This window comes from Salvia miltiorrhiza, chromosome 2 (genome assembly GCF_028751815.1).
Source record: "Salvia miltiorrhiza cultivar Shanhuang (shh) chromosome 2, IMPLAD_Smil_shh, whole genome shotgun sequence".
NCBI lineage: Eukaryota > Viridiplantae > Streptophyta > Magnoliopsida > Lamiales > Lamiaceae > Salvia > Salvia miltiorrhiza.
This window is the reverse complement of record NC_080388.1, coordinates 35,747,359-35,769,459: the sequence shown is the minus strand read 5'-3', so window position 1 is coordinate 35,769,459 and position 22,101 is coordinate 35,747,359. Positions and strand designations below refer to the sequence as shown.

At 40.0% G+C, this 22,101-nt stretch overlaps 2 protein-coding genes across 2 annotated transcripts; both read left to right on the top strand.

The window, feature by feature from the left end:
• The first annotated feature begins 329 nt into the window (after window positions 1-329).
• On the top strand, window positions 330-4,465 carry LOC131012196 (probable amino acid permease 7). Its single transcript, XM_057940105.1, has 7 exons — window positions 330-649; window positions 1,000-1,236; window positions 1,675-1,768; window positions 2,500-2,714; window positions 2,918-3,051; window positions 3,170-3,397; window positions 3,862-4,465. Exons 1-7 carry the CDS (start codon window positions 553-555, stop codon window positions 4,261-4,263), a joined length of 1,407 nt encoding a protein of 468 aa, XP_057796088.1. The 5' UTR covers window positions 330-552; the 3' UTR covers window positions 4,264-4,465.
• A 14,089-nt stretch (window positions 4,466-18,554) lies between these two features.
• LOC131008379 (uncharacterized) lies at window positions 18,555-20,508 on the top strand. The gene is made up of 4 exons (XM_057935262.1): window positions 18,555-18,581; window positions 18,701-18,743; window positions 18,912-19,629; window positions 20,046-20,508. Exons 1-4 carry the CDS (start codon window positions 18,555-18,557, stop codon window positions 20,506-20,508), a joined length of 1,251 nt encoding a protein of 416 aa, XP_057791245.1.
• The last annotated feature ends 1,593 nt before the right edge of the window (window positions 20,509-22,101 follow it).

Genomic DNA, 22,101 nt, shown 5'->3' with positions numbered 1-22,101 from the left:
ACATACCCTATTATTTATAAATATTTTATTTATCTTTATTTTTCATATTTTCACCGTTCTCAATACTAATTAAAATATTTTTTCACAATTCTTAATATATTCAATAATTTTTTCTTCACTTTTATTACACTCAACACTCTTTTTCTTAAAATTCATATCACTTTCTCCAAAAAAATTCTTTCATGGATCGAAATTGTATTTATTTAACGCAAATGTTACATGTAGTCAAATTTCATGCGCCGTTACTATTTTGGCCCTACTTCTATTATACTGCAGACACGTGCAAATACCATATTTATTAAATTTGGCAATTAGTCTTAGCACAAATTGAAACAATAATAAATATACCAACACAACAATACAATAAAATGCATGTGAAGATTGAGCAATATGATTTTGTAGGCAAGAATGGGCCATACGCAACCTATTTTATGAAGATTGTGAAAGCCACGATTATTTGTTACCCAACTTTTCGCAAAGCTGAACCAGTCTTGAACTTGCAGAGACTCTGGAAACACCTACATTCTTGCAGCACCCATCAAACACACAAAAATGGTTGAGTTTGAAGATAAAGATAAATTCTCCCATCCTCTGCTCACTGATGTTGAGTCTTCATCCTCAGATTCTGATGCTTCCGTCAAAAGAACAGGTAATTTGCTTCAATTTATCTTCATATTATGTCAAACATTAATCTTCCCCATATCTTAATTTTACTTGACACTGAGCTCTTGATGCTCTCTAATGTCTGCGTGTGTGTGTTTTTGTTTTTCAGTTTTTTTTTTTATTATTATTTAAATTGTGGAATGCGAAGTGAGTATTATTCAAATTATTACTAGGCAATGAGCTCTTGATGGTCGCTATTATGATAATGTGAACTTCTCCAAATTCAATGTTTTTTTTTTTTTGGATTGTTCTTTTAGAGAAGAAACAAGTTTTATTGGAAAAAGACTGGATTTTTGGGGGATTTTTGTTGATGAATTTCGTGTTTTGGATGTGAAGGGACTGTATGGACAGCAATTGCCCATATAATAACAGGAGTGATAGGGTCAGGAGTGCTTTCATTGGCATGGAGTGTGGCTCAGTTGGGGTGGATTGCAGGCCCTCTGAGTATGGTGGTGTTTGGAATCATCACTATAATTTCTTCCAATATTCTTTGTGATTGTTACAGATATCCTCATCCTGAGGTGGGCCATATCAGAAACAAGTCCTATGCTGAAGCTGTGAGTTCTTATCTAGGTAAATTCTGATTTTCGTGTTTTGTTCCACAATTTTGTTATTGCTAGATCAGCATACAGTGTTTAGTTCGAAAAAGGGAAGCTGAGACTGCTGAGCAATTGGTAGCTTTTTAGAGTTTTGTAATTTGATGATAGATAGAACCATGTTTTGAGTTTGCTTACTTCTTCTCGTACTTGTTTTGGGATGGTTGAGTTTGATGAAGTAGTAGCGATTATTGCTATGCTAATGGCCAAGGATATCGGTAAATAATGGTGAGGTGCTGCTTATTGAGGAATTATAAGGATTAGAGAATTTTACGTTTAATTTTTTTTGTTCGAATCCATTTATTTTTTTTTATTTTATCAAGTCGTTGTTTGGATGGATATGGAGAGACCACATTATGTTCTCTTGAGATAATTACAAGTGTGTGAAGAGCGCTGAGAAAAATATTCATGGCAGGGAAAACGTGTATGTGGGTGGTTGGAATATTTCTTCACGAAAGTTATTTTGGATTTGGAATTGCCTATACCATAACATCTGCAGTCAGTATAAGGTATTTTATTGTGCCACTAAAGCTGATTTGATTTTGATTTGTTTGATAGTCTCTAGTCTCATGGTATTGATGAGATCTCAGAGTAAAATGTAGTAAGTGTAAGCACTTATGAATTCTGATACTAAAACAATAATTTTATCTTTGATATTGAAAGGGGAAGCGCAGCAGTTGAGTTTTGTTGGGTAATTATCTCGTAGAAGATCTCCTTATCTGATTGATTTTGACGAGAACTTACTTTGCTAAAAAAATAAGGATCTTAGAAGAGTATTCATCACTAGGTGCTCTTACCTGATTTCGTATTATCTTTTCTGACATCCATTTGTCGATCCAAAATAGGCTTAACAAAGAATGCAATGAACCAGCTGTAAAAAATTTAGGGCTAATTGTTTCTGCAAATTCTCTTTTCTCGCACTGATTTAGGAAGTAACTATCAATCTTATATGATGATTCGAAATGCCTAAGTAATACTAATTAAGTCTCGTATGGTTTTGAATTGGGTGTTCACAGAATGTCATATTAGATTTGAGTTTCCTAAGAAGATTGAGGCTTTGATACTTTTCACAAGTCCTTCAAGAAAATATAAATTTCAACATTCCGATTTCCACAACTTAATGCCTTATATGTTTAGATATATTTTTGAATCCGTAATTCTGAATGATCGAACAGAGTAGAGAATATCACTGATTGCAATCTTTCTTGAGTTATTTATTTGCTGAGTTATGTTGGTTTAGGGCTATTCTGAAATCAAATTGTTACCACAAGGAGGGGCACGATGCTCCATGTGAATACGAAGACAGTTTGTTCATTCTTTTGTTCGGAGCTGTTCAGCTAGTATTCTCTCAGATACCCGATTTCCATAACATGGAGTCACTCTCGATAATTGCTGCCGTCATGTCCTTTGCTTACACCTTCATTGGGCTGGGTCTTGGTTTCGCAAAAGTAATAGGTACCCTTTTTATTTATTTTGATGTCTCACTACGCCATTTTTTTTCTTCTTAATCTCGTGTTCGTCTAGGGCATCGGTGGAGCCACAAAAACTTATTTTGCATCGATGTATTTCTGTGTAAATCTTAGTTCGTTATTAATAGATGTAGGAAATAACGTTAGATTTTGGACTCTGGTTTTATGGGTGACTTTTGATCAATGCAGGAAATGGACAGATCAAAGGTGATATTCATGGAGTACCGGCAAGTAATACAATTCGAAAAGTGTGGCTCTCGTCACAAGCATTGGGAGACATAGCTTTTGCTTTTAACTATAACATAATTCTTTTGAACATTCAGGTTAGAATCGCCCTGACTGTTAGGTTTATCTGCTGTCCTTTCCATTCTCGATCATTTTGAATTTTGTAAGAACAAATTTTAGAATCTGAATGCTGAAACAACAAACTTGCAAATGAAGGATACACTTAAGGCACCTCCTGAAGAAAACAAGACGATGAAGAGGGCCTCATGTATATCCATACTTATCACGTCCTTCTTCTTCCTCTTATGCGGATGCTTTGGATATGCTGCTTTTGGCAACGAAGCTCCGGGAAATCTTCTGACGGGATTTGGATTCTACGAGCCGTACTGGCTCGTTGGCCTTGCTAACGTGTGTATTGTTCTCCACCTTGTGGGAGGATATCAGGTAGATCCTATCTCTCAATTCCCTCTAGTGTTTATTTGCTAGTCGAAAGATTAGAACTACACGCATTTATACCGAGTTGAGCATTTAAGATAACAACTGTCGTATCTGAAAGCTTCCTCAGGGCTATATGATAGACTTAGAATTAAAAACACACAACAGATACAAGAGCAAAGGCTTTCCACATGCTTATGTTCCATTTTAGGTGAAGGCAAACACTGGTGTGCATCCGGATGTATAGTGCACCAGTCCCCAATTAGGGTTTATTAATCTCCAATTAGGATTCATTACTCCGTAATTAGAGTTTATTAATCACAATTAGGATTTAAATAGGGACGATGCACTGTGCACCCGGATGCACCGGAGCGTGCCTCTTTAGTGAATCGGGGTTATGCGCAATTCTTTGGAGAAAGACTATTAAGCATATGCAGATACTTCATATATGTAATGGGATTGAATGTTTGCAGATATACAGTCAGCCATTGTTTGCAGCAGCTGAAGCAGAGATCGCGAAGAAGCATCCCAATAGTGGGTTCGTGAACAACGAGTACATAGTGAAGCTCCCACTCGTGCCGCGTTTCAAGTTGAATCTTCTACGACTATGCTTCAGAACTATTTATGTTGCGGCCACGACTATACTTGCACTACTCTTCCCCTACTTCAACGAAGTGTTAGGAGTGCTCGGAGCATTGAATTTCTGGCCGTTGGCGATATACTTTCCGGTGGAAATGTACCTGGTGCAGAATAAGGTGAGAGCTTGGACAGGTACATGGATAGTTCTTCAAGCTTTCAGGATCTTTTGCTTGCTTTGCACGATTTTAGCGTTTATTGGCTCTGTAGAAGGGCTTATATCCAACAAATTTAAGTAAGTCCTAGCATGATTCTTGTGAGTTGCTACCACTAAATTTGAGCTTTGAACTCATGTTTTGTTTTTGTAATTAGTGAAATAATTTATGTGGTGTTTCATCAAAGGAATGTCTTGTATAAGATGGTCTTTAGCCCCATCAGATGAGTCTTGAACCGGATTCAAATTCTGTAAAACATCAATAAAATTACAAATATGTCATCAAATATACGCTCGAACTTGAAAAACTTCAGACGTCTTGTATCTTACACAAGCTTTTGTGTTTTTTATTTTTCGATGTAAGGGTTTGATGAAAGTGCAAGACCCAAGGCCCGAGGTCCTGGGTTCGAGTCCACCATCGTGCGATTTTTTTTTTTATTTATTTAAAGTCAATTAGGTATGCAATTTATTTAATTTCAATGTGTGTTCTTTCATGTACGGTGTTGGGGGTAAGTCCAACAACTACAAATAAGGACGTTGGGGGTCGTCCTGGACGGTGGGCACTAGCAACCTGAAACCACAAATACGTTAAAGCTCTTCTAGGAGCACTGATGGGGGTGTCGATAGAAGAACCTCCGACGCTCAAGTCAGTAACAATATAAGAAATCGTATCAAAAAGAAATAAAGTATATTAAATAGAATGACTAGATCGGGTCGCTCTGGTTAACAAAGTTATAGAGCCATTGAGCAATCAGCTAAGCTCGTCAGGACGTCCTGGATGATCTGGTTGTCGGAAATCCTTTGGATTGAGAACGTGGAAGCGAATTAGTGCGAATGAGGAGGGAAGGTGGAGAGAACGTGTTAGAGTATGAACCATTGGACGGTTTGAATGACCTAGTTGGTCTTGTTTTATACTGTGGTAGCCTGACGACGGTTTCGCTGGCACGTCTATTTAAACCCTAGTTGTTCCGATATTCGTGGGATCGTATCCCTGACCTAGTTTCTACCTTCTTCCCTAAGTTACTGCCCTTTCTAGGGTTTGAGCCGATGTGCCTTAATGATTTAGCGCATGAACTGAATTAATTGGAATTAATTCAATTTTCGGATTTGAGCCACGTATTTGAGCTGCGAATATTTATTTAAACGGGCTATACGGATTTTTTCCATTACACACGGTATATAAAGTTCCCTTATTTTGGAGAGAATGAGTTATATACACTTTTTTTGGCATTGCAGTTGGATATTTATGACCACATATTGGGTATAATATATTAATTCGCAATTAAACTTGATTATATGGTTAAAATGATGTCGTACACAGTTAGCCAAAGATAATGCACATAATTTGTACACGATTGCTATTTTTAGTACACGATTTCTATTTTTGAAAATTTGCATAGGTCTCTATGTAGTTTATTTTATATAGATGACATATTACATATTTTGGACTTTGATATAGTAGGTAAAACCTTAATTTCATGTTGAAATATGGTTAAACTTAATGAAGATACGATTCCTCTACTTGGTTTGTGCACCGTTAATTTCATGTTGAAACACAATTAAACATAGGGAAAAGGTGCAGATAAGCCCTCCTAGGTGTAGCCCTTATAGCGTATACCTCCCCATTCTCACTGTGCGTGCAACTAAACCCCCCAACTCAAGAAAAAGGGTGCAAATACCCCCTCGCCCTAACCTCCGTTTTCTCACCGTTAGTTAGCATTATTTTATTTTCTGTGGGGGCCACCATCTTCACATAATGCGCCTCTATCCCCTCAATTCTCGTCTGAAGTCACGAATTTCACATGTATGACGGATTTCCACGCGGCCGCAGCGATTCTCAGTCGACGTCGACGACGATTGGCGCAGTTTCCTCCGCAGCAATTCGATTCGAGATCTGACACCATCGGCCTTATCGCTCAGTAGCTCGTAGAATTGGGAGGCTTGAGAGAGCCGAGGGAGATAGAGGGCGTCGGCGGCAGTCTGCTTCATTTGATGCTGTTGTCGGCCGATTTAAGTGAAGATGGGGAAGTTCAGGCGGTGGTGGCTGGACTAGGATGGATTTTGCAGAGGGAGGCCAGGGTTGCGGCGGCCCTACCGCTGTCGCTCGGCCACGGACGGAGAGGGGGAAGGAAAAAAGGTTAGTTGGCCGACGGTGGCTCTTCGTCGGAGGAGGAGCTGCGGCGCCGGAGTTTAGAGAGGGGTTTAGGGTCGAGATCGGTGGCGGCGGCCCTCCAGCCGTGCGCTCGCTGGGAATCGAGGCAAGGGCCACGAGTTGAGAGAGAGATGAGGGAGAACGGCGACAGTCGATGGCCCATCGCCGAAGATGAGTCGCGGCGACCGGAAGAGAGAGAGAGAGAGAGAGAGAGAGAGAGATCGGTGCTGCTATGTGTGTGTGCGTTGTGAGGCAGAGAGAGAGACGAGAATTGAGGGGAGGGAGGCGCATTATGTGAAGATGGTGGGCCCCACAGAAAATAAAATAATGCTGACTAACGGTGAGAAAACGGAGGTTAGGGTGAGGGGGGTATTTGCACCATTTTTCTTGAGTTGGGGGGTTTAGTTGCACGCACAGTGAGGATAGGGAGGTATACGCTATAAGGGCTACACCTAGAAGGGCTTATCTGCACCTTTTCCCTTAAACATAATGAACACATAGTTTCTCAACTTGATTTGCGCACTATTAACTTTATATATATAGCACATGGCTTTATATTTTCCGCCGAAAACATGCCATGGAATTGTACTCCTTTGTCCCTAAAAATTATGGTCCAATGGAGACGGCACAGATTTTAAGAAAAAGTATGGTAGTTGTGTTTGAGTGGAGATTGAGACTCACACCTTTTTGTGGGGGGTTATTTCTAAAAAAGGAAAGACTACAATTTTCATGGACGTTCCAATATGGTAATAAGACCACAATTTTCAAGGACAGGAGGAGTAATATATTATGTATGCCAATACACGACTGATATTGTTTGTTGTTGGGACCGTAGCTTTGTTGATGATTTTAGTGAAAAATAGATTAAAATACAGGTAAAAACAAGGGTTCAGCAAAATTTACACGATTAATTGTGTTCAAATAACAAATTGTATTTCTGTGTACGACGTTCAACTGTGTATTCTAACGGCTCGTTTTGTAAGCATGTTAGGATATGACAAGATAGATTAAGTAAAAATAGGTTATATTAACAGGGGCGATTGATATAATTTTCATGTGTTTGGTATCCTAGATATAAAACCTAGATAGTATGAAATTCATGATTGATACCCTAGTTTAAAATTTGAATTAAACTTAAATTTTTTAATTTTTACCTTATTAAAATTTGAAAAAGACAAATATGCCCCAACATTAGAAAAAAGGGTCAACATCTGCTTCACTAGAAAACATAGTTCCCACTCTGAATCAACTTCTAATTTCACCAAGAAATCACTAATCTCCACAAACCCTAAAATTTTCTTCGTATGTTCCACTGCTACATCAAATCTCTCTCGATCTATCTTCTTCGTCTGTTCCAATTTATCTTTCGATCTACTTTATCTAAGCTACCCCATATCTCACCTTCGCCGATCTATCTTTCACTCCCTCGATTAATGGTTAAAAATCGTAATGTAACCCAACCGCCCCTCATTTGTCTTCTCCGTTAACCCTCTCTATCTGGATAGATCCCCGTTGCCACTGCAACGATAGCCTACTCCTATGCCACCCCTCACTGCTATAATGTATTTGAGCTGTGGGAGAGATGGCGATGGGGAAAACCCTACTCGCCACAAACCCCCTCTGCCCGAGGCTTACCTCCATCGCCATCCCTCGTTGCTACCATGAGCATGGATCCATACTTTATCAGAGGCGGCCTTCAACCTTTCACGATCGGCAATGTGTTTGAAGAAGAAGTCAATTTGTCTTACCCTGCGACTACGTGAAGGACTTGCGTCTGGAGATGAGCTTTTGTGATTATGATATTATCTCTGATTTAAAAAAATTGGTGTGTTTTCATGGAATCCTTCCGAAGAAAAGTGGGCGGCGATGGTCTTAGAGGCAGAGAAACAAATGGCTGCTTTGGATGAGAAATTTTTTACTTGGCAGAAGGTCCATGATGAGAACAATTATGAGACCACAATTGAAGCCCTATGGTGAGATATTTCCTATTAACTATTGCTTGTGATTTGTTGGCCCTCTATATAACTTTTGTTGGTGAGCTTGGTGCAACTGATGTTGGTTTCTTGTTCTTATTGACTATTATTGATGGTTGGTTGGCCCTCTTGATGTTAATTGATGTCGGTTTCTTGGTCGATGATGATTATAACTCTAAGACACTCTCTAAAACCCTAGGGTGAGATCTAATTGCTACTAATTTGCTATTCCTATTGACAATTGTTGTTGGTTGCTTGGTCCTCTTCATGTTTTTCCTATAAAAATGGTCCTCTTGATGCAATTTGTTGCTTGTGGAGTAATTGATGTAAATTGTTAATTGCTAATTGTTGCTTGGAATTGTACATGTTAATTGTTGTTGGTTGGTCCTCTTGATGTTAATTGTTGTCGGTTTCTTGGTTGATGGGTATAACTCTAAGACACTTCTTGAAACCCTAGTGCGAGATCTAATTGTTGCTGGTTTATTGTTCCTATTGACTATTATTGTTGGCTGGTCATTTTTTCACGTTTTTCCTGTATAAATGGTCATCTTGATGCAATTTGCTGCCAGTGGAACTGATGTTTGTTGTTAATTGTTGATTGTTGATTGTCGCTTGGAAATGCATATGTTAATTGTTGCTGATTAGTTGGTCCTGTTGATGTTGATTGCTAATTGTTGGTTGATCTCTTGATCTAATTGTTATTTGTTTTTTGTTTATTGGTCAATAATGAGAGTACAAATAGGGAGAAATATGGGGATGAATATGAAATGATAAGACTTTTTGCTCATATGTGTTACATTAATTCATTTGGATTAGGTTAGGCATTACATGTGTCAAAAGGCTTTACAAAAATATGTAATTCACAAGGAATTGGCTTTATGTTTATGCACTAAACATGAGCATACTAAAGCTAGTGTTTCTTGAGCATAAACCTACAAAAAATTATTGGTTGGTCTAATATGCATCTATAGCCTTCAAACCTAATTCATGCACCATCTCCATGATCCATTTGATGCTGCCATTTGTTTAAAATAGTTGATGCATTGTAGTGCTAATTCTATAGGAACTTTTAAGATCATCGCTCATTATTAATGCATTTTGCCCATGTGGGGAATTTTGTAGCAGTTTTGGCATTTAACCTTTAATATTTCTATCATGCAAGCTTGTAGACTTAAGAAAATATTGTTAAGGATTACGGGAGATAGCATTTCAAATGTTTGAACTAATATTTTAGTAGCCCATCCATTGTATTGCATGTCTCTACATGTAGAGATTGGATGGCTCTAAACCATCCCAAACTATTAATATTGCAGTCAAGAGAATTCGGTGGTTGCTGTACCAATATGATGTTGCATCCATATTGGCTTGCAGCAACCCTAAAATCTGGAGCACTATCTTTGATATGTGGCTTTGCATTGTATTGTTGTATGAATATTTATTTGCTTGCCCCATCTGGCTATTTCTCTTCAATTGCAGGTATTATCTGCATTTAAGGGAAAAAATCTTTGTGTGGTTGCTTCGCATTTATTTCCATTTAATGCAGTTGGTAGTAAACACAAATAGCATAAGTTGATTTTATTTTTTAATTACAAGATGTATCTATATATTATACAATCAAATAAGCCACTAAACCGCACGCAGACGGGACCTCTACACCACACAAAGGTGAAAAATATCTATACTGCACGCAGGCGGGACCACTACACCGCGCGCAGGCAGGATTGAACCCAAAACTTCTTACAAGGAGAGTCTTTAGGTGCCACAACTGTGCCACTTGAGCTAGGCCTCATTGGAGCATAAGTTCATTTTATTTGGTTGAAGTTAAGCATTATGTGGTTGCCTGCATTAACTTGACATTGCAGTTGGTAGTAAACATAAAGTGGTTGCCCTGCATTTAACACATTAAACATATGTTACCTTACAATGAATGGTTGCCTTACAATTACAGTTGGATGAGCAATAAATGGTTGTATTTACATGTCGTCTTGACTTGCATTGCATACATATACATAAGTGTTGCATTGCATGTCTTATTAATTAAACGCTCTTTAATCACCTCCTTTGTTATATAATCGATTTGGTTTCTAGTGTGCCTACATTCATATATTTCTTGTTCTTCTTGGTTGGTACTTGCTTTGTGAACGAAAAATTTCAATCTTGTCATCAAACACAACTTCTCAATTTTCTGCAAACAGTGGTCTACACACAACGGACATAAACATGGTTTTGGAAATAAACTTCTTGCTCTTACATGTCCCATGTGACTCAACCTATCACGGGGCTAAATAAAATTTGTGTGGTCCTTTAGTAATATAAAAACCACTTTTCATCAATATGCATTGTGTTGTGCATATTCTGAAATCTAATTTTGTTAAGTATCATGTCCAATTCTAAGGCCTCTAGAGAAAATTTCAATATTAACAACTTATTTGGGGATATTAAAAAAATCAGGTCTAATGGCTGAGGTATGAGCTTTGATCAGCCCTGCATTTACCCATCTATTGTACTTTTACTTTGTTCTAAACCAACATCAAGTTTTCTTATTATGCTTCTTTTTGTGTATTTTAGGCTAGAGAGTAATGTGATGTCAAGGTGTACAAGTTCGTTTGTCTTTTGATTTTTCCTACTAGATCTCTCATCTTTATTGTTGTTTCTTTGCAGCCCCCTACAACCTTGAGATTGTTTTCCTTGAAACAGAGAACTTGAGTTGAGCTTCCAAAATTTTGACTCGAGGTGATTTTTTAATTCGTCGATGCACCCTTAAAGAATGAATTGGACGATTTTATTTTTTTGCTCGGTTGATAGCTCATTCTTCACCATGGTTGTCCTTTATTTAGTTTCAGATATTTAGCATTGTAATGTTTGTGATCTTTGATTGAAATTTATAGGAATGATGACTGCAATTTATATGGTAACTTTAAAAGTTTTAAGTTGAATTTATGAGTTTTAGAGGCTTTCTGCCTTTGTAATGCCACCCCTCTATTTGAATGAAATTTGAGTTATTTAATTGTTGGCTTGCATTTAAATTTTGTTCATTTTATGTTTAATTTTAAAAATTCTCTTTTTTTATTTATTTATTACACTCAATTAAATTTTGATCCTTTTTTTTTAGGAAAGCCAAAATATAAATTTTGATCCTTTAAGATAGGCAAAATTAATGATGTAAAAATAAATTAATTTAATTAAGAAATCAATCTTAATTTTTTTTAAATTAGATTAATTAATTTTAAAAAATGATTAAAAATCACTAGGGTGGGAAAATCGAGATCGGTATCAGGTTGTACCGATACCGACCCGAACCTGATCGGGTATTGGATGCCCGATACTCGAATAATTAGGGTATCAATCGGTATCGGCACTAGGTTAGGTTGTGAATCGGGTATCAGGTATACCCTGGTACTCGAATTTTTATTGTATTTTTTTATGTGTTAATACTCCCTCCGTCCCTGAAATAAGTGCCTCTTTTTCCTTTTTGGGACGTCCCCCAAATAAGTTCCTCTTTCTTTCTTTCCATTTTTGGACAACTACCCCACTATTAATAATACTTTATTTATTCTTACTTTTTACTTTTTCACCACTCTCAATACTAATTATAACACTTTTTCACATTTTCACCACTCCCAATACTAATTATAACATATTTTTCTCCACTATCAATATACTTTACCATTTTTCTTTAAAACCCGTGCCGTCCCCAAAGAGGAACTTATTTTGGGGATGGAGGGAGTATATATTAGTAGCCTAAAATATAAAAATAATTTTAAAAAAGCCACAACTATAAAACTATAGTAAAAGTAGCCATTTTGTAGTGAAAGACAAATATATCCTCAGTGGGCCCCACAAAATCTCTCTCTCTCATCTCCTCTCTCTCTCTCGATTTTTGTTGCTTTCAAATTTATTTTGTTCCTCAACAACTGCTGCTGACATCACAATTAATATTTCCATGTAACTTTGTTTTGCAGAATAAGAAAATAGAATCCAGGACCTTCTCTTCTCTCTCCGCTCATCTCTCTCTTTCTCTCCGGCGCGACTCCGACGCTTCTCTCTCCAGCAGCATCCAGGACCTTCTCTCGCTTATGGGGTTGGGAGACGACGACCGCCTGAAGCCCGGCAGACAGTTGCATGAATCGGGGGAGACCCTCTTCCACAGAAGCGCTTCCAGGCAGACAGTCGCGCGACTCCGGCGCTTCCACGGAAGCAATCTGTGGGCAGGGACGAAGGAGAAGCCCACGCCCCACCGCTGCTGCTGCCCCGTGACGGGACCCTCTTCAACCTCCCCCAAACCCTCTTCCCCTACCAGAGCTCAACCTCCAACCAGACTGGTGGAGGAGCCGCTGCAGAGATGGTGAAGGGTGCGACGGAGACGGCGGCGGACAAGACCAAGGGCGTCTGGGGGTGGCCATGGATACGATCATACGACGCAGTGGTTGTTCTCAACCACCTTCAACACACCTAACCTATTAAATTAAATTTTCAGAAAATATGAGTTTGGATAACATTTATTTCAGAAAATTTGAAAATCCAAAAAATTGTATTTGTAGAGAGAAATTTTGAAAATAAGATATGGAGAGCTAGAGTTTGAAAATATTATTGATTCTCGAAGGTGCAACCTCATTTCTATTAAGGTACGTAATAAAGTTGAAAAAACGCATGTTCTTGAGTACACGAATTGATTCACGAAAATATACACGAATGAGCTTTTATGCCTCAAATCTAATTTTTTAGTTGATTTGTTGTTAACATAATGCATAGTTTAATATCTTGAAGTGAATATTGTAGGTATCAAACATTATTTATGAATTACAGTAGGACACGAAATCTTAGGTCGACTGATCTTGAGTGCACGAAGTGATACACGAATTTACTTTCATGCCACAAACATAATTTATTGATATATTTATTGCTAATATACTGCATATTTTAATGTTTTCAGTTGAAAATTGTTTGAACCATATTTAGATTTTAGTTACAGTAGGACACGAAATTCTTAAGTTGAATGATCTTGTGTACACGAAGTATACACATGACACTACACAAATGCATTTTTATGCCATAAACCTTGAATTTTGGTTGATTTGTTGCTATTATAATGCATAGTTTAATATTTCAAAGTGTACACGAATCTATACACGACTAGAGTTTTTCAGTGCACGGGTCTTTACACAACTAGGGGTTTTCAGTGCACGAGTCTGTACACGAAACTATGCACGATATGTACACGATTTATAGTTTTTATACACGGTTTTCATTTTCAATATATTTATAAGTCCTGTAATTTCTTTCAACAGATGTCATATCGACCTATCATTATACATCATGGCGGTTATTGGGATAGAGCCGAGTACATAGGCGGGGATGATGTAGTTGTATTCATGGATGTGCAACAACTTTGTCGTGCTAGTCTAATGCGAGAGATTCATGAGCAATTAGACGACAATGGTCGTTCTGACTATATGCTTTTCTAAATATCAAACACCAATGAAGGGAGAAAAGTAAAGGTATCGTTGAAGACTGACATCGATTTGAACCGATTGCTTATGGAACAAAGCAATTATCCAGTTGTGTATGTGATCGAGAAAGGCAAACAGTCCTCAGCTACTGAACACCACATTGATGGGGTCTTATATGGTTCACAACGATCTACAGTCTTGCCCGAGGTGGATGCAAGAACTGGTAGCTCAGCAGCATGACATGGCCTCAACGATGATGAGACTTTAGTAGACGATGATGATATGTCTTCAGATGAAGAGGAAGACGAGAGAAGACGTAGGAAAATATTAGATTCGGTGAATACTGAATCTTATGGTTGGAATCGGCAACCGGGACATTGTAACTTCTCATCCGACCACCCATTTAGTAGTGAGGCCCGTTGATATAATCTTCGCCAATAATTTATGAAGATTCACCGGAAAAACACAGTAATAACGTCACAGATAAGGAAAACTCCGATCTAATTGATTTGTACGCGGAAGACTGAAATTGAACGGAACAAATTGAAATTACAGATAAGAGATGGAATGCCTCAAAACCCCTGAATCTAAACCACGAAATGATCTAGGCGAATAATTCCCTAAACCCCAACGTGCATTTGACGCAAGAACTCGGAGACGCTGAATGACACACGGCGAGGGATGAAGAACTCGTCGATTCGTCGATAGGTGGAATGAGAAGATGGAAATCCCAAAACCTCTGGATCTAACCCACGAAATGATTTAGGCGAACGAATCCCTAAACCCCAACGTGATGTTGACGCAGCAACTCGGGGACGATGAATGACACACGACGAGGGATGGTGAACCCGCCGATACGCCGATAGGTTGGATTTGCTTGGGCAAAATCCAAGAAGAACTCGAAGTTCTCAAGAGAGAATAATCTCACAATTTTCATATATCATCAAAGTTAATTCAATGTTTGTTCCATACAGCCGCCATATATATAGGCACAAAATAAAACCCTAATTTAACGAAGGACATAATCGTAAAAACAAGGAAACTAATAAACTTGCTCAACAAGCTAAAATAACCTTAGCGAGAAAACCAGCTCCGTACGCTCTGCTCTGCACGTCCGCTCCTCTGCTCTGGAAAGCCGGGATTCCTCTGGCGGGAGGATTCCTCTGGCGGGAGGATTCATCTGACGGAAGGACTCCTCTGGCGGAAGGACTCCTCTGGCGGGAGGATTCCTCTAGCGGAAGGACTCCTCTGGCGGAAGGAATCCTCTGGCGGGAGGATTCCTCTGGCGCTTCGATTCCTCTGGCGCTTTGATTCCTCTGGCGCCTCGATTCCTCTGGCGCCTTGATTCCTCTGGCGCCTCGATTCCTCTGGCGCCTCGATTCCTCTGGCGCCTTGATTCTTCGGGCGCCTCGATTCCTCTGGCGCCTCGATTCCTCTGGTGCCTCGATTCCTCTGGCGCCTTGGCGCTGGTCCGGCGCGGGATTCCAATCTGTTTTGGCGCGAGCTTGGCTCTGTTCGGGCTGCATCATTCCCCTCTTCTTGAAGAGGATTTGTCCTCAAATCCAAGTCGTGAGTGCCAATACCTGGATCAAAAACAAAAGTGTCGTTTGTTGCAGTAAATGAGTGAGGGACCCTAGCTGTTCTCTCGTGTCCACCATTCATCTTGCCGGGATCAAAAACTATATGCGTCGGCTCAAACGCTGAATTGTCTTGAACTTTGAACATGCCGAGATTGCTGTTGAAAATACCTCCATGCCTCTTCTCTCTTCCGAACAACCATGTAGCATGCATCGGCGCTTCATCACAAAAGAATTCACTTGCATACGTGATCAGCAAAACCTTGGCTTCCAAAGGAATCAGAACATATTCCTCAAGCACTTTCTCACGTGAATTTGGCAATGTCAGCAACGTAAGATTGGGCTCCTCTTCTTCAACAACAACAACCTCTCGATCGATGGCCACCACAACTGCCTTTGCTTCGTCGGTCTCCTCCAATTGTGGTCTATCAGGATCGGTTTCCTCATCCTTGAGAGCAACAACCTCGTTATCAATCTCCACCACCATTGCCACTTCGGCGTCGGTCTCCTCCAATTTGGGCATATCAGGCTCGGTCTCCTCTCCCGCAGTCACCACCAGACGATCATCTCTCATGATCATAACTGGTGTGCTCGAACTCTTACTCATACGATGTCCAAATCCCTGATACATGCACCACGTTGTAACTCGATGGCAACCATCAGAATCTATCGGAGTGCCCAGATTTGCTGATCGCACACCCTCGGTCCGAGACCTAAAGATATGCTTCTTATCATCACGTGGCAGCGCCTCATTTTTCCATTGATTACCTTTGAACGAGGAACCACTAGAAAATGGTAGATATTGCCTCCAAGGGCCCCGATTCTCATAGATCCAATCATCCCTTGCGCCATCTTGCCTGCTCTTACAGCCATAGAATTGTTGACGAACATTCTCTAAGTCTTCCTTGAAAGATTTTTCATCTTTCATGAGACCCCTTCGAAAATTTTGAGCTGGTCGTCGCTGTTGATATTGCTCCCGGTAGGAATGATTAGGCACATGACGCTTGCTCATCACCGCTTTGAACTCTTGCCAAGTCTGAATAGGAGCCTCTCCGTTCCTCCGCCGACTTGTAACCATGTGATCCCACCACACCAGTGCATAATCCGTGAACGCACTCGCTGCCAATTTCACCTTCTTGATCTCAGAAAAATTGTGGCAATCAAATATTAACTCGACCTTTCTCTCCCACTCAAGATATTGGTCGGGATCGCTCTTCCCTTGGAATGAAGGCATCGACATCTTCCCTGGATACGAAACGCGACCAACAAAACCCAACAGAACACCCTGAAATTGAGAACAGAACCCAACAGATAGACAAAATCCTGGACAATTTCGACCCTTACGAGACACAAATTTGATGTGTTCTGCTTCCCCTATTTTTTTTTTTTTAATATATAGCGTAACCCTTACGAAACCCGGAAAACTGATACCAACTGATGTGAACAAAAAGATCGAACAGATCTTTAGATCGATCCTGAACTGAAATAAAGACTTTGAATTAAAAATACAGATAAAGGGTGGAATGTCCCAAAACAGAGCAATACCAACTGATATAAGAAAGAGATCTGTAGATCTCTTGACCTTGACAACGAGAACTGCATCTAATATAAGATGAGATCGCTAGATCTCTGATATGATCACAAAAGATCGAACAGATCTTTAAACGATGCAGATCTGAAATAAAGACTTGAATTAAAGATAAATATGAACTTAGCCGGTGATTATGGATTTCACCGGAAAATATGGAAATAATAACGTAAAGATGGTGAAATCACCGATCTATTTGATTTATACGCGGAAGACTGAAATTGAACGGAACAAATTGAAATTACAGATAAGAGATGGAATGCCTCAAAACCCCTGAATCTAAACCACGAAATGATCTAGGCGAATAATTCCCTAAACCCCAACGTGCATTTGACGTAAGAACTCGGAGACGCTGAATGACACAAGGCGAGGGATGAAGAACTCGTCGATTCGTCGATAGGTGGAATGAGAAGATGGAAATCCCAAAACCTCTGGATCTAACCCACGAAATGATTTAGGCGAACGAATCCCTAAACCCCAACGTGATGTTGACGCAGCAACTCGGGGACGATGAATGACACACGACGAGGGATGGTGAACCCGCCGATACGCCGATAGGTTAGATTTGCTTGGGCAAAATCCAAGAAGAACTCGAAGTTCTCAAGAGAGAATAATCTCACAATTTTCATATATCATCAAAGTTAATTCAATGTTTGTTCCATACAGCCGCCATATATATAGGCACAAAATAAAACCCTAATTTAACGAAGGACATAATCGTAAAAACAAGGAAACTAATAAACTTGCTCAACAAGCTAAAATAACCCTAGCGAGAAAACCAGCTCCGTACGCTCTGCTCTGGAAAGCCGGGATTCCTCTAGCTGGAGGATTCCTCTGGCGGGAGGATTCCTCTGACGGAAGGACTCCTCTGGCGGAAGGACTCCTCTGGCGGGAGGATTCCTCTAGCGGAAGGACTCCTCTGGCGGAAGGAATCCTCTGGCGGGAGGATTTCTCTGGCGCTTCGATTCCTCTGGCGCTTTGATTCCTCTGGCGCCTCGATTCCTCTGGCGCCTTGATTCCTCTGGCGCCTCGATTCCTCTGGCGCCTCGATTCCTCTGGCGCCTTGATTCTTCGGGCGCCTCGATTCCTCTGGCGCCTCGATTCCTCTGGCGCCTTGATTCCTCTGGCGCCTTGGCGCTGGTCCGGCGCGGGATTCCAATCTGTTTTGGCGCGAGCTTGGCTCTGTTCGGGCTGCATCATTCGTACTGGAGCTGACGAGGCAGCGCAAGAAATATGCAATTGGACGGTTCCACTCATTGATAATGACATCTCGGTGACATTAGGTTGGAGTGAACCATCTGGAGGAATTGGGCAGCTAGTGGTGGGTTCGACATTCCTTACGAAGGATGACTTGACTATTGCAGTGGGATTGTACCATATGGACAATCATGTGGAGTACGTTGTGGATCGATCGAGCACGACGCGTCTAGGGTTTGTTTGCAAACATGATGGTTGTCCGTTTAAACTTCGTGTTGTCCAAAAAGGATCGATATGGAGGGTAATTAAGTTTGACCCGAGTCATACTTGCCACACTAATTTGAATCGTACTACTCCAAGACAGGTACCTGCTAAGGTTATCGGTAAGTATTTTTCTCGAAAATTGGTTGGCGAGGGGGTCGTACTTAAGCCAAAAGAGATGGTTAGTGAAATGCAGCGACTATTGGTATTGAGATCAATTATAGCTTTGCTCTCCGAGCAAGAAACATTGCAATAGACATGACATATGGAGATTATGATCAGTCTTATCAGATACTTCCTTCATATTTGTATTTGTTGAGATAGTCTAATCCACAGACCGTATATGATATTGAGACTGCCCCTGATGGTAAGTTTCGATATATGTTTCTTGCTCTTGGATAGAGTATTAATGCTTTCGAGAATCATTTGCGACCGGTCATCGTGGTAGACGGGACCCATCAAAAGGGAAAGAATAAAGGCGTGTTGTTTGTCGCTGTGACAAAATATGGGAACAAGTGAGTGTTTCCTCTTGCAGTTGGGCTTGGCCCAATTGAAAACGACGAGTCATGGACATGGTTTTTCCATCGATTGCGTGTTTGTTTTGACCAGCCTGATGATTTGTTGATTGTGTCTGATCAACATAAACGCATTAAAAATGCTGTGGAGTTAATGTATCCGAATGCGGCCCATGGATTTTGTTATTACCATATACAGAAAAATCTTGCACGCTACGGGCAACATGTTGCAGCACTTTTCAAAGCAACAGCATATACTTATCGATCTGAGGAGTTCGAGAGAAATTTTGCTGCATTGCACATTATGAAATCGGCAGCACACAAACAATTACTTACTGTTGGGGAGCATAGGTGGGCTAGATTGAAGTGTTGTGTACCACGTACCAGTTTCATGACGTCAAATGCAGCCGAGAGTTTGAATAGTCGATTATTGTGGGCTCGACGTCTACCAGTTTGCTCGTTGCTTGAGTCCTTTCGAACTATCGTAGAAAAATGGTTTGACAAAAGACGATCCACTGCTGCTGCACGGTCGCATGAATTGACTGAGGTGGTGTCGTCTAAGGTACATGTGGCTGTGGAACAAGGGCACCGCTTAGTTGTTCGTGGAACTACCACGCATATGTTTATAGTTGAGGAAGAGAACACATTCTTTGTGGTCGACCTTGAGAACCGGACATGTGAGTGTCGTGAGTTTGAGTTGGACCAGATCCCTTGTCGTCACGCTTGCGCTGCTATAAGGTACGTTTGAATTGAATTATTTGAAAAATCGTAGTATTAGTTTGTCATAATCTTATTATTTGTCTTATTTATTCTTACTTGTTTACTATCTAATTTCAAATAATTCAATTGAATTATTCGAATTACACTTTACATCTAATTATGTTGCCCTAAGCACATTAGACTTTGAGGCATATGTCAAGTCTATAAAATTCAAACTTTTATTTACTAAATACTAAGTGTTGAAAATCAATTCTAAATAGCAATTACGTGATGCATAAATATGATTTTGGTTAAATCAATTCTAGATTTGATACTTGTTTACTAAATAAGTAGCACATGAGGAATTTAACTATTTTATTTTCTTTTGGGGATGCTATATAAGTAATGTATTTGAAAGCTAACTTTTTCTTTTTCGTATATTTTTCTACCATTAGGCGTTCTGGTTTAAACGTCACCGACTTTGTGGGCCGATATTTCAAACAATATGCCTTGTTGGAGACTTATGCAGCTCGCATCGCGCCCGTACCACATCCAACATCGTGGAATGTGCCAGAAGGAGTATCGTCGTATATTGTCAAGCCCCCAATTATCAAACGTCAGTCAGGTCATCCTAAGATGACACGGGCACAATCCACTGTTGAAACCGCTGTGGAGAGTTCGTCGAGAGCAAAGAGTAAAATATGCTCGCGTTGCAAGGTTGTGGGGCACAATAGACGTAAATGCACAGCATCACTCGTGTTGGGAGACGTAGATTTGAATGAACCAGCTGGAGATGGAGAACAAGAAGAGCAAGAACAAACAGTTGAGACAAGAAGGCGGCGCAAGAAGAAGTGTAGTGTTTGCAAGAGCGAAAAGCATACAAGAAATTTATGTCCTATGCAGGTTGGTGAATCTTAAGTGTCATTTTTCATTTAAATGTGACTATGTAGCTTGAACCGTATTGTTATTATGGATGGATGTTATCATTTTGGACTATGTTGTTATTGTGGATGGATGTATTGTTGGAGCTTTTGTTGGTTGTAGGATGAAATTGTGCTTAAATTCTGTAATCGTGTACTATTTGTGTACTGAAGAAACAGGTTTTGTGTACAATTTCGTGCACTTGATAACTATGGATGATGCCAGGTTTCGTGTATGTCTTTGTGTTCTAATTTACAGATTTCGTGTACTATTCGTGTACTGAAGAAATAGGTTTTGTGTATGACTTCGTGCACTTGATATTAATAAATAAAAACAGCTTTGGTGTACTGTTTCGTGTTTATGTTTCTAGGTTTCGTGTACTATGTCGTGTATTGAAGAACATGTTCAAGTGTGCACGAGATATTGTACACGACTATTACCTTTTGGACACAACACTAGACACGAAATCAAATAACATACACGAAATCAAATAACATACTTTTAAATGATTTGGCATCGATATGGATGTTAACATTTTCATTTTCATTGAGAATTATGCTTCAAATCTCAAAATAAACTTACTTAACACGATTTTATTGAATTCTCTATTAGATTAGTGAAAGTTAAAACTTACAACTTTGTAAGAGAATCCACATAAATATTAATGAAGTAACTTAAGATTTATACGAATAATAAGCCATATTGTTGTTTTAAAGACATTCTTAGTAAAGATTATAAAAACTACTCAATTGGCTCATTGCACCAATTTATAATGATCGATTAATTCAAAAATCGATCTAAAATCAGTCATCCTATACGGTGCACGAGATTAGGGTACACGAATCATTCGTGCAGTGCAGTGGTTCGTGCTGTAGTTCGTGTACCCTAATCTCGTGCACCGTATAGGATGATTGATTTTAGATCGATTTTTGAATTGATCCATCATTATAAATTGGTGCAATGAGCCAATTGAGTAGTTTTTATAATCTTTACTAAGAATGTCTTTAAAACAACTATCGTCTCACTCTCAATTCCCAGAGCCGTCGCATCACACTGGAACTCCGGCGAGTCGCCGGTCTTCTCAGCCTCGGCACTGTTGAGGGCCGACGAGATTATCTTCCCGTCTCCCAATTCGCGTGAAGAAGACACAAGGCTCCAAACTCACTTACAATTTTGTGCCCTAGCTTATCCTCTGATGAATCGCCGCCGCCGCGGGTAGTGGAGGGCCGACACCTCCTTCTCTCTCTTCTCTTCTCCTTCCTCGGCTGAGAGCCCCAATCGGTCCCTTCCACTGCCATACTGAACCATGTCTCTTCCAATTCCTTATATTAGCAAAAGGTAAAGAAGTCCCCTCGACTTTCTTCTCACTTCCAACCTCAACATTCTCTCCCATTACTACATCCGCCCATGTCTCTTCAGATGTTTTCGGCAAAGTCACCGTCAAGTGGGTCGTCCACCACTACATCCGCCCTACCTTCGTCCTCTACGGTGCCGATTGGGGCTCCGTCGACCTCTCAAGGGCTTTTCATCACTAGATCTGTGCAAATAGCCTCAATTCACAGAGAGAGATGGACCTCAAAGAGGCGGAGA

Bases quoted from the DNA above. Each gene is read 5' to 3' on its own strand.
- LOC131012196 (XM_057940105.1), top strand. From the start codon at position 553: ATGGTTGAGTTTGAAGATAAAGATAAATTCTCCCATCCTCTGCTCACT. The intron at 650-999 runs GTAATTTGCTTC...TTGGATGTGAAG, and splicing joins TGCTTCCGTCAAAAGAACAG to GGACTGTATGGACAGCAATT. The intron at 3,398-3,861 runs GTAGATCCTATC...GAATGTTTGCAG, and splicing joins ACCTTGTGGGAGGATATCAG to ATATACAGTCAGCCATTGTT.
- LOC131008379 (XM_057935262.1), top strand. From the start codon at position 18,555: ATGGTTAGTGAAATGCAGCGACTATTG. The intron at 18,582-18,700 runs GTATTGAGATCA...TTGTTGAGATAG, and splicing joins GTGAAATGCAGCGACTATTG to TCTAATCCACAGACCGTATA. The intron at 18,744-18,911 runs GTAAGTTTCGAT...TTCCTCTTGCAG, and splicing joins TATTGAGACTGCCCCTGATG to TTGGGCTTGGCCCAATTGAA.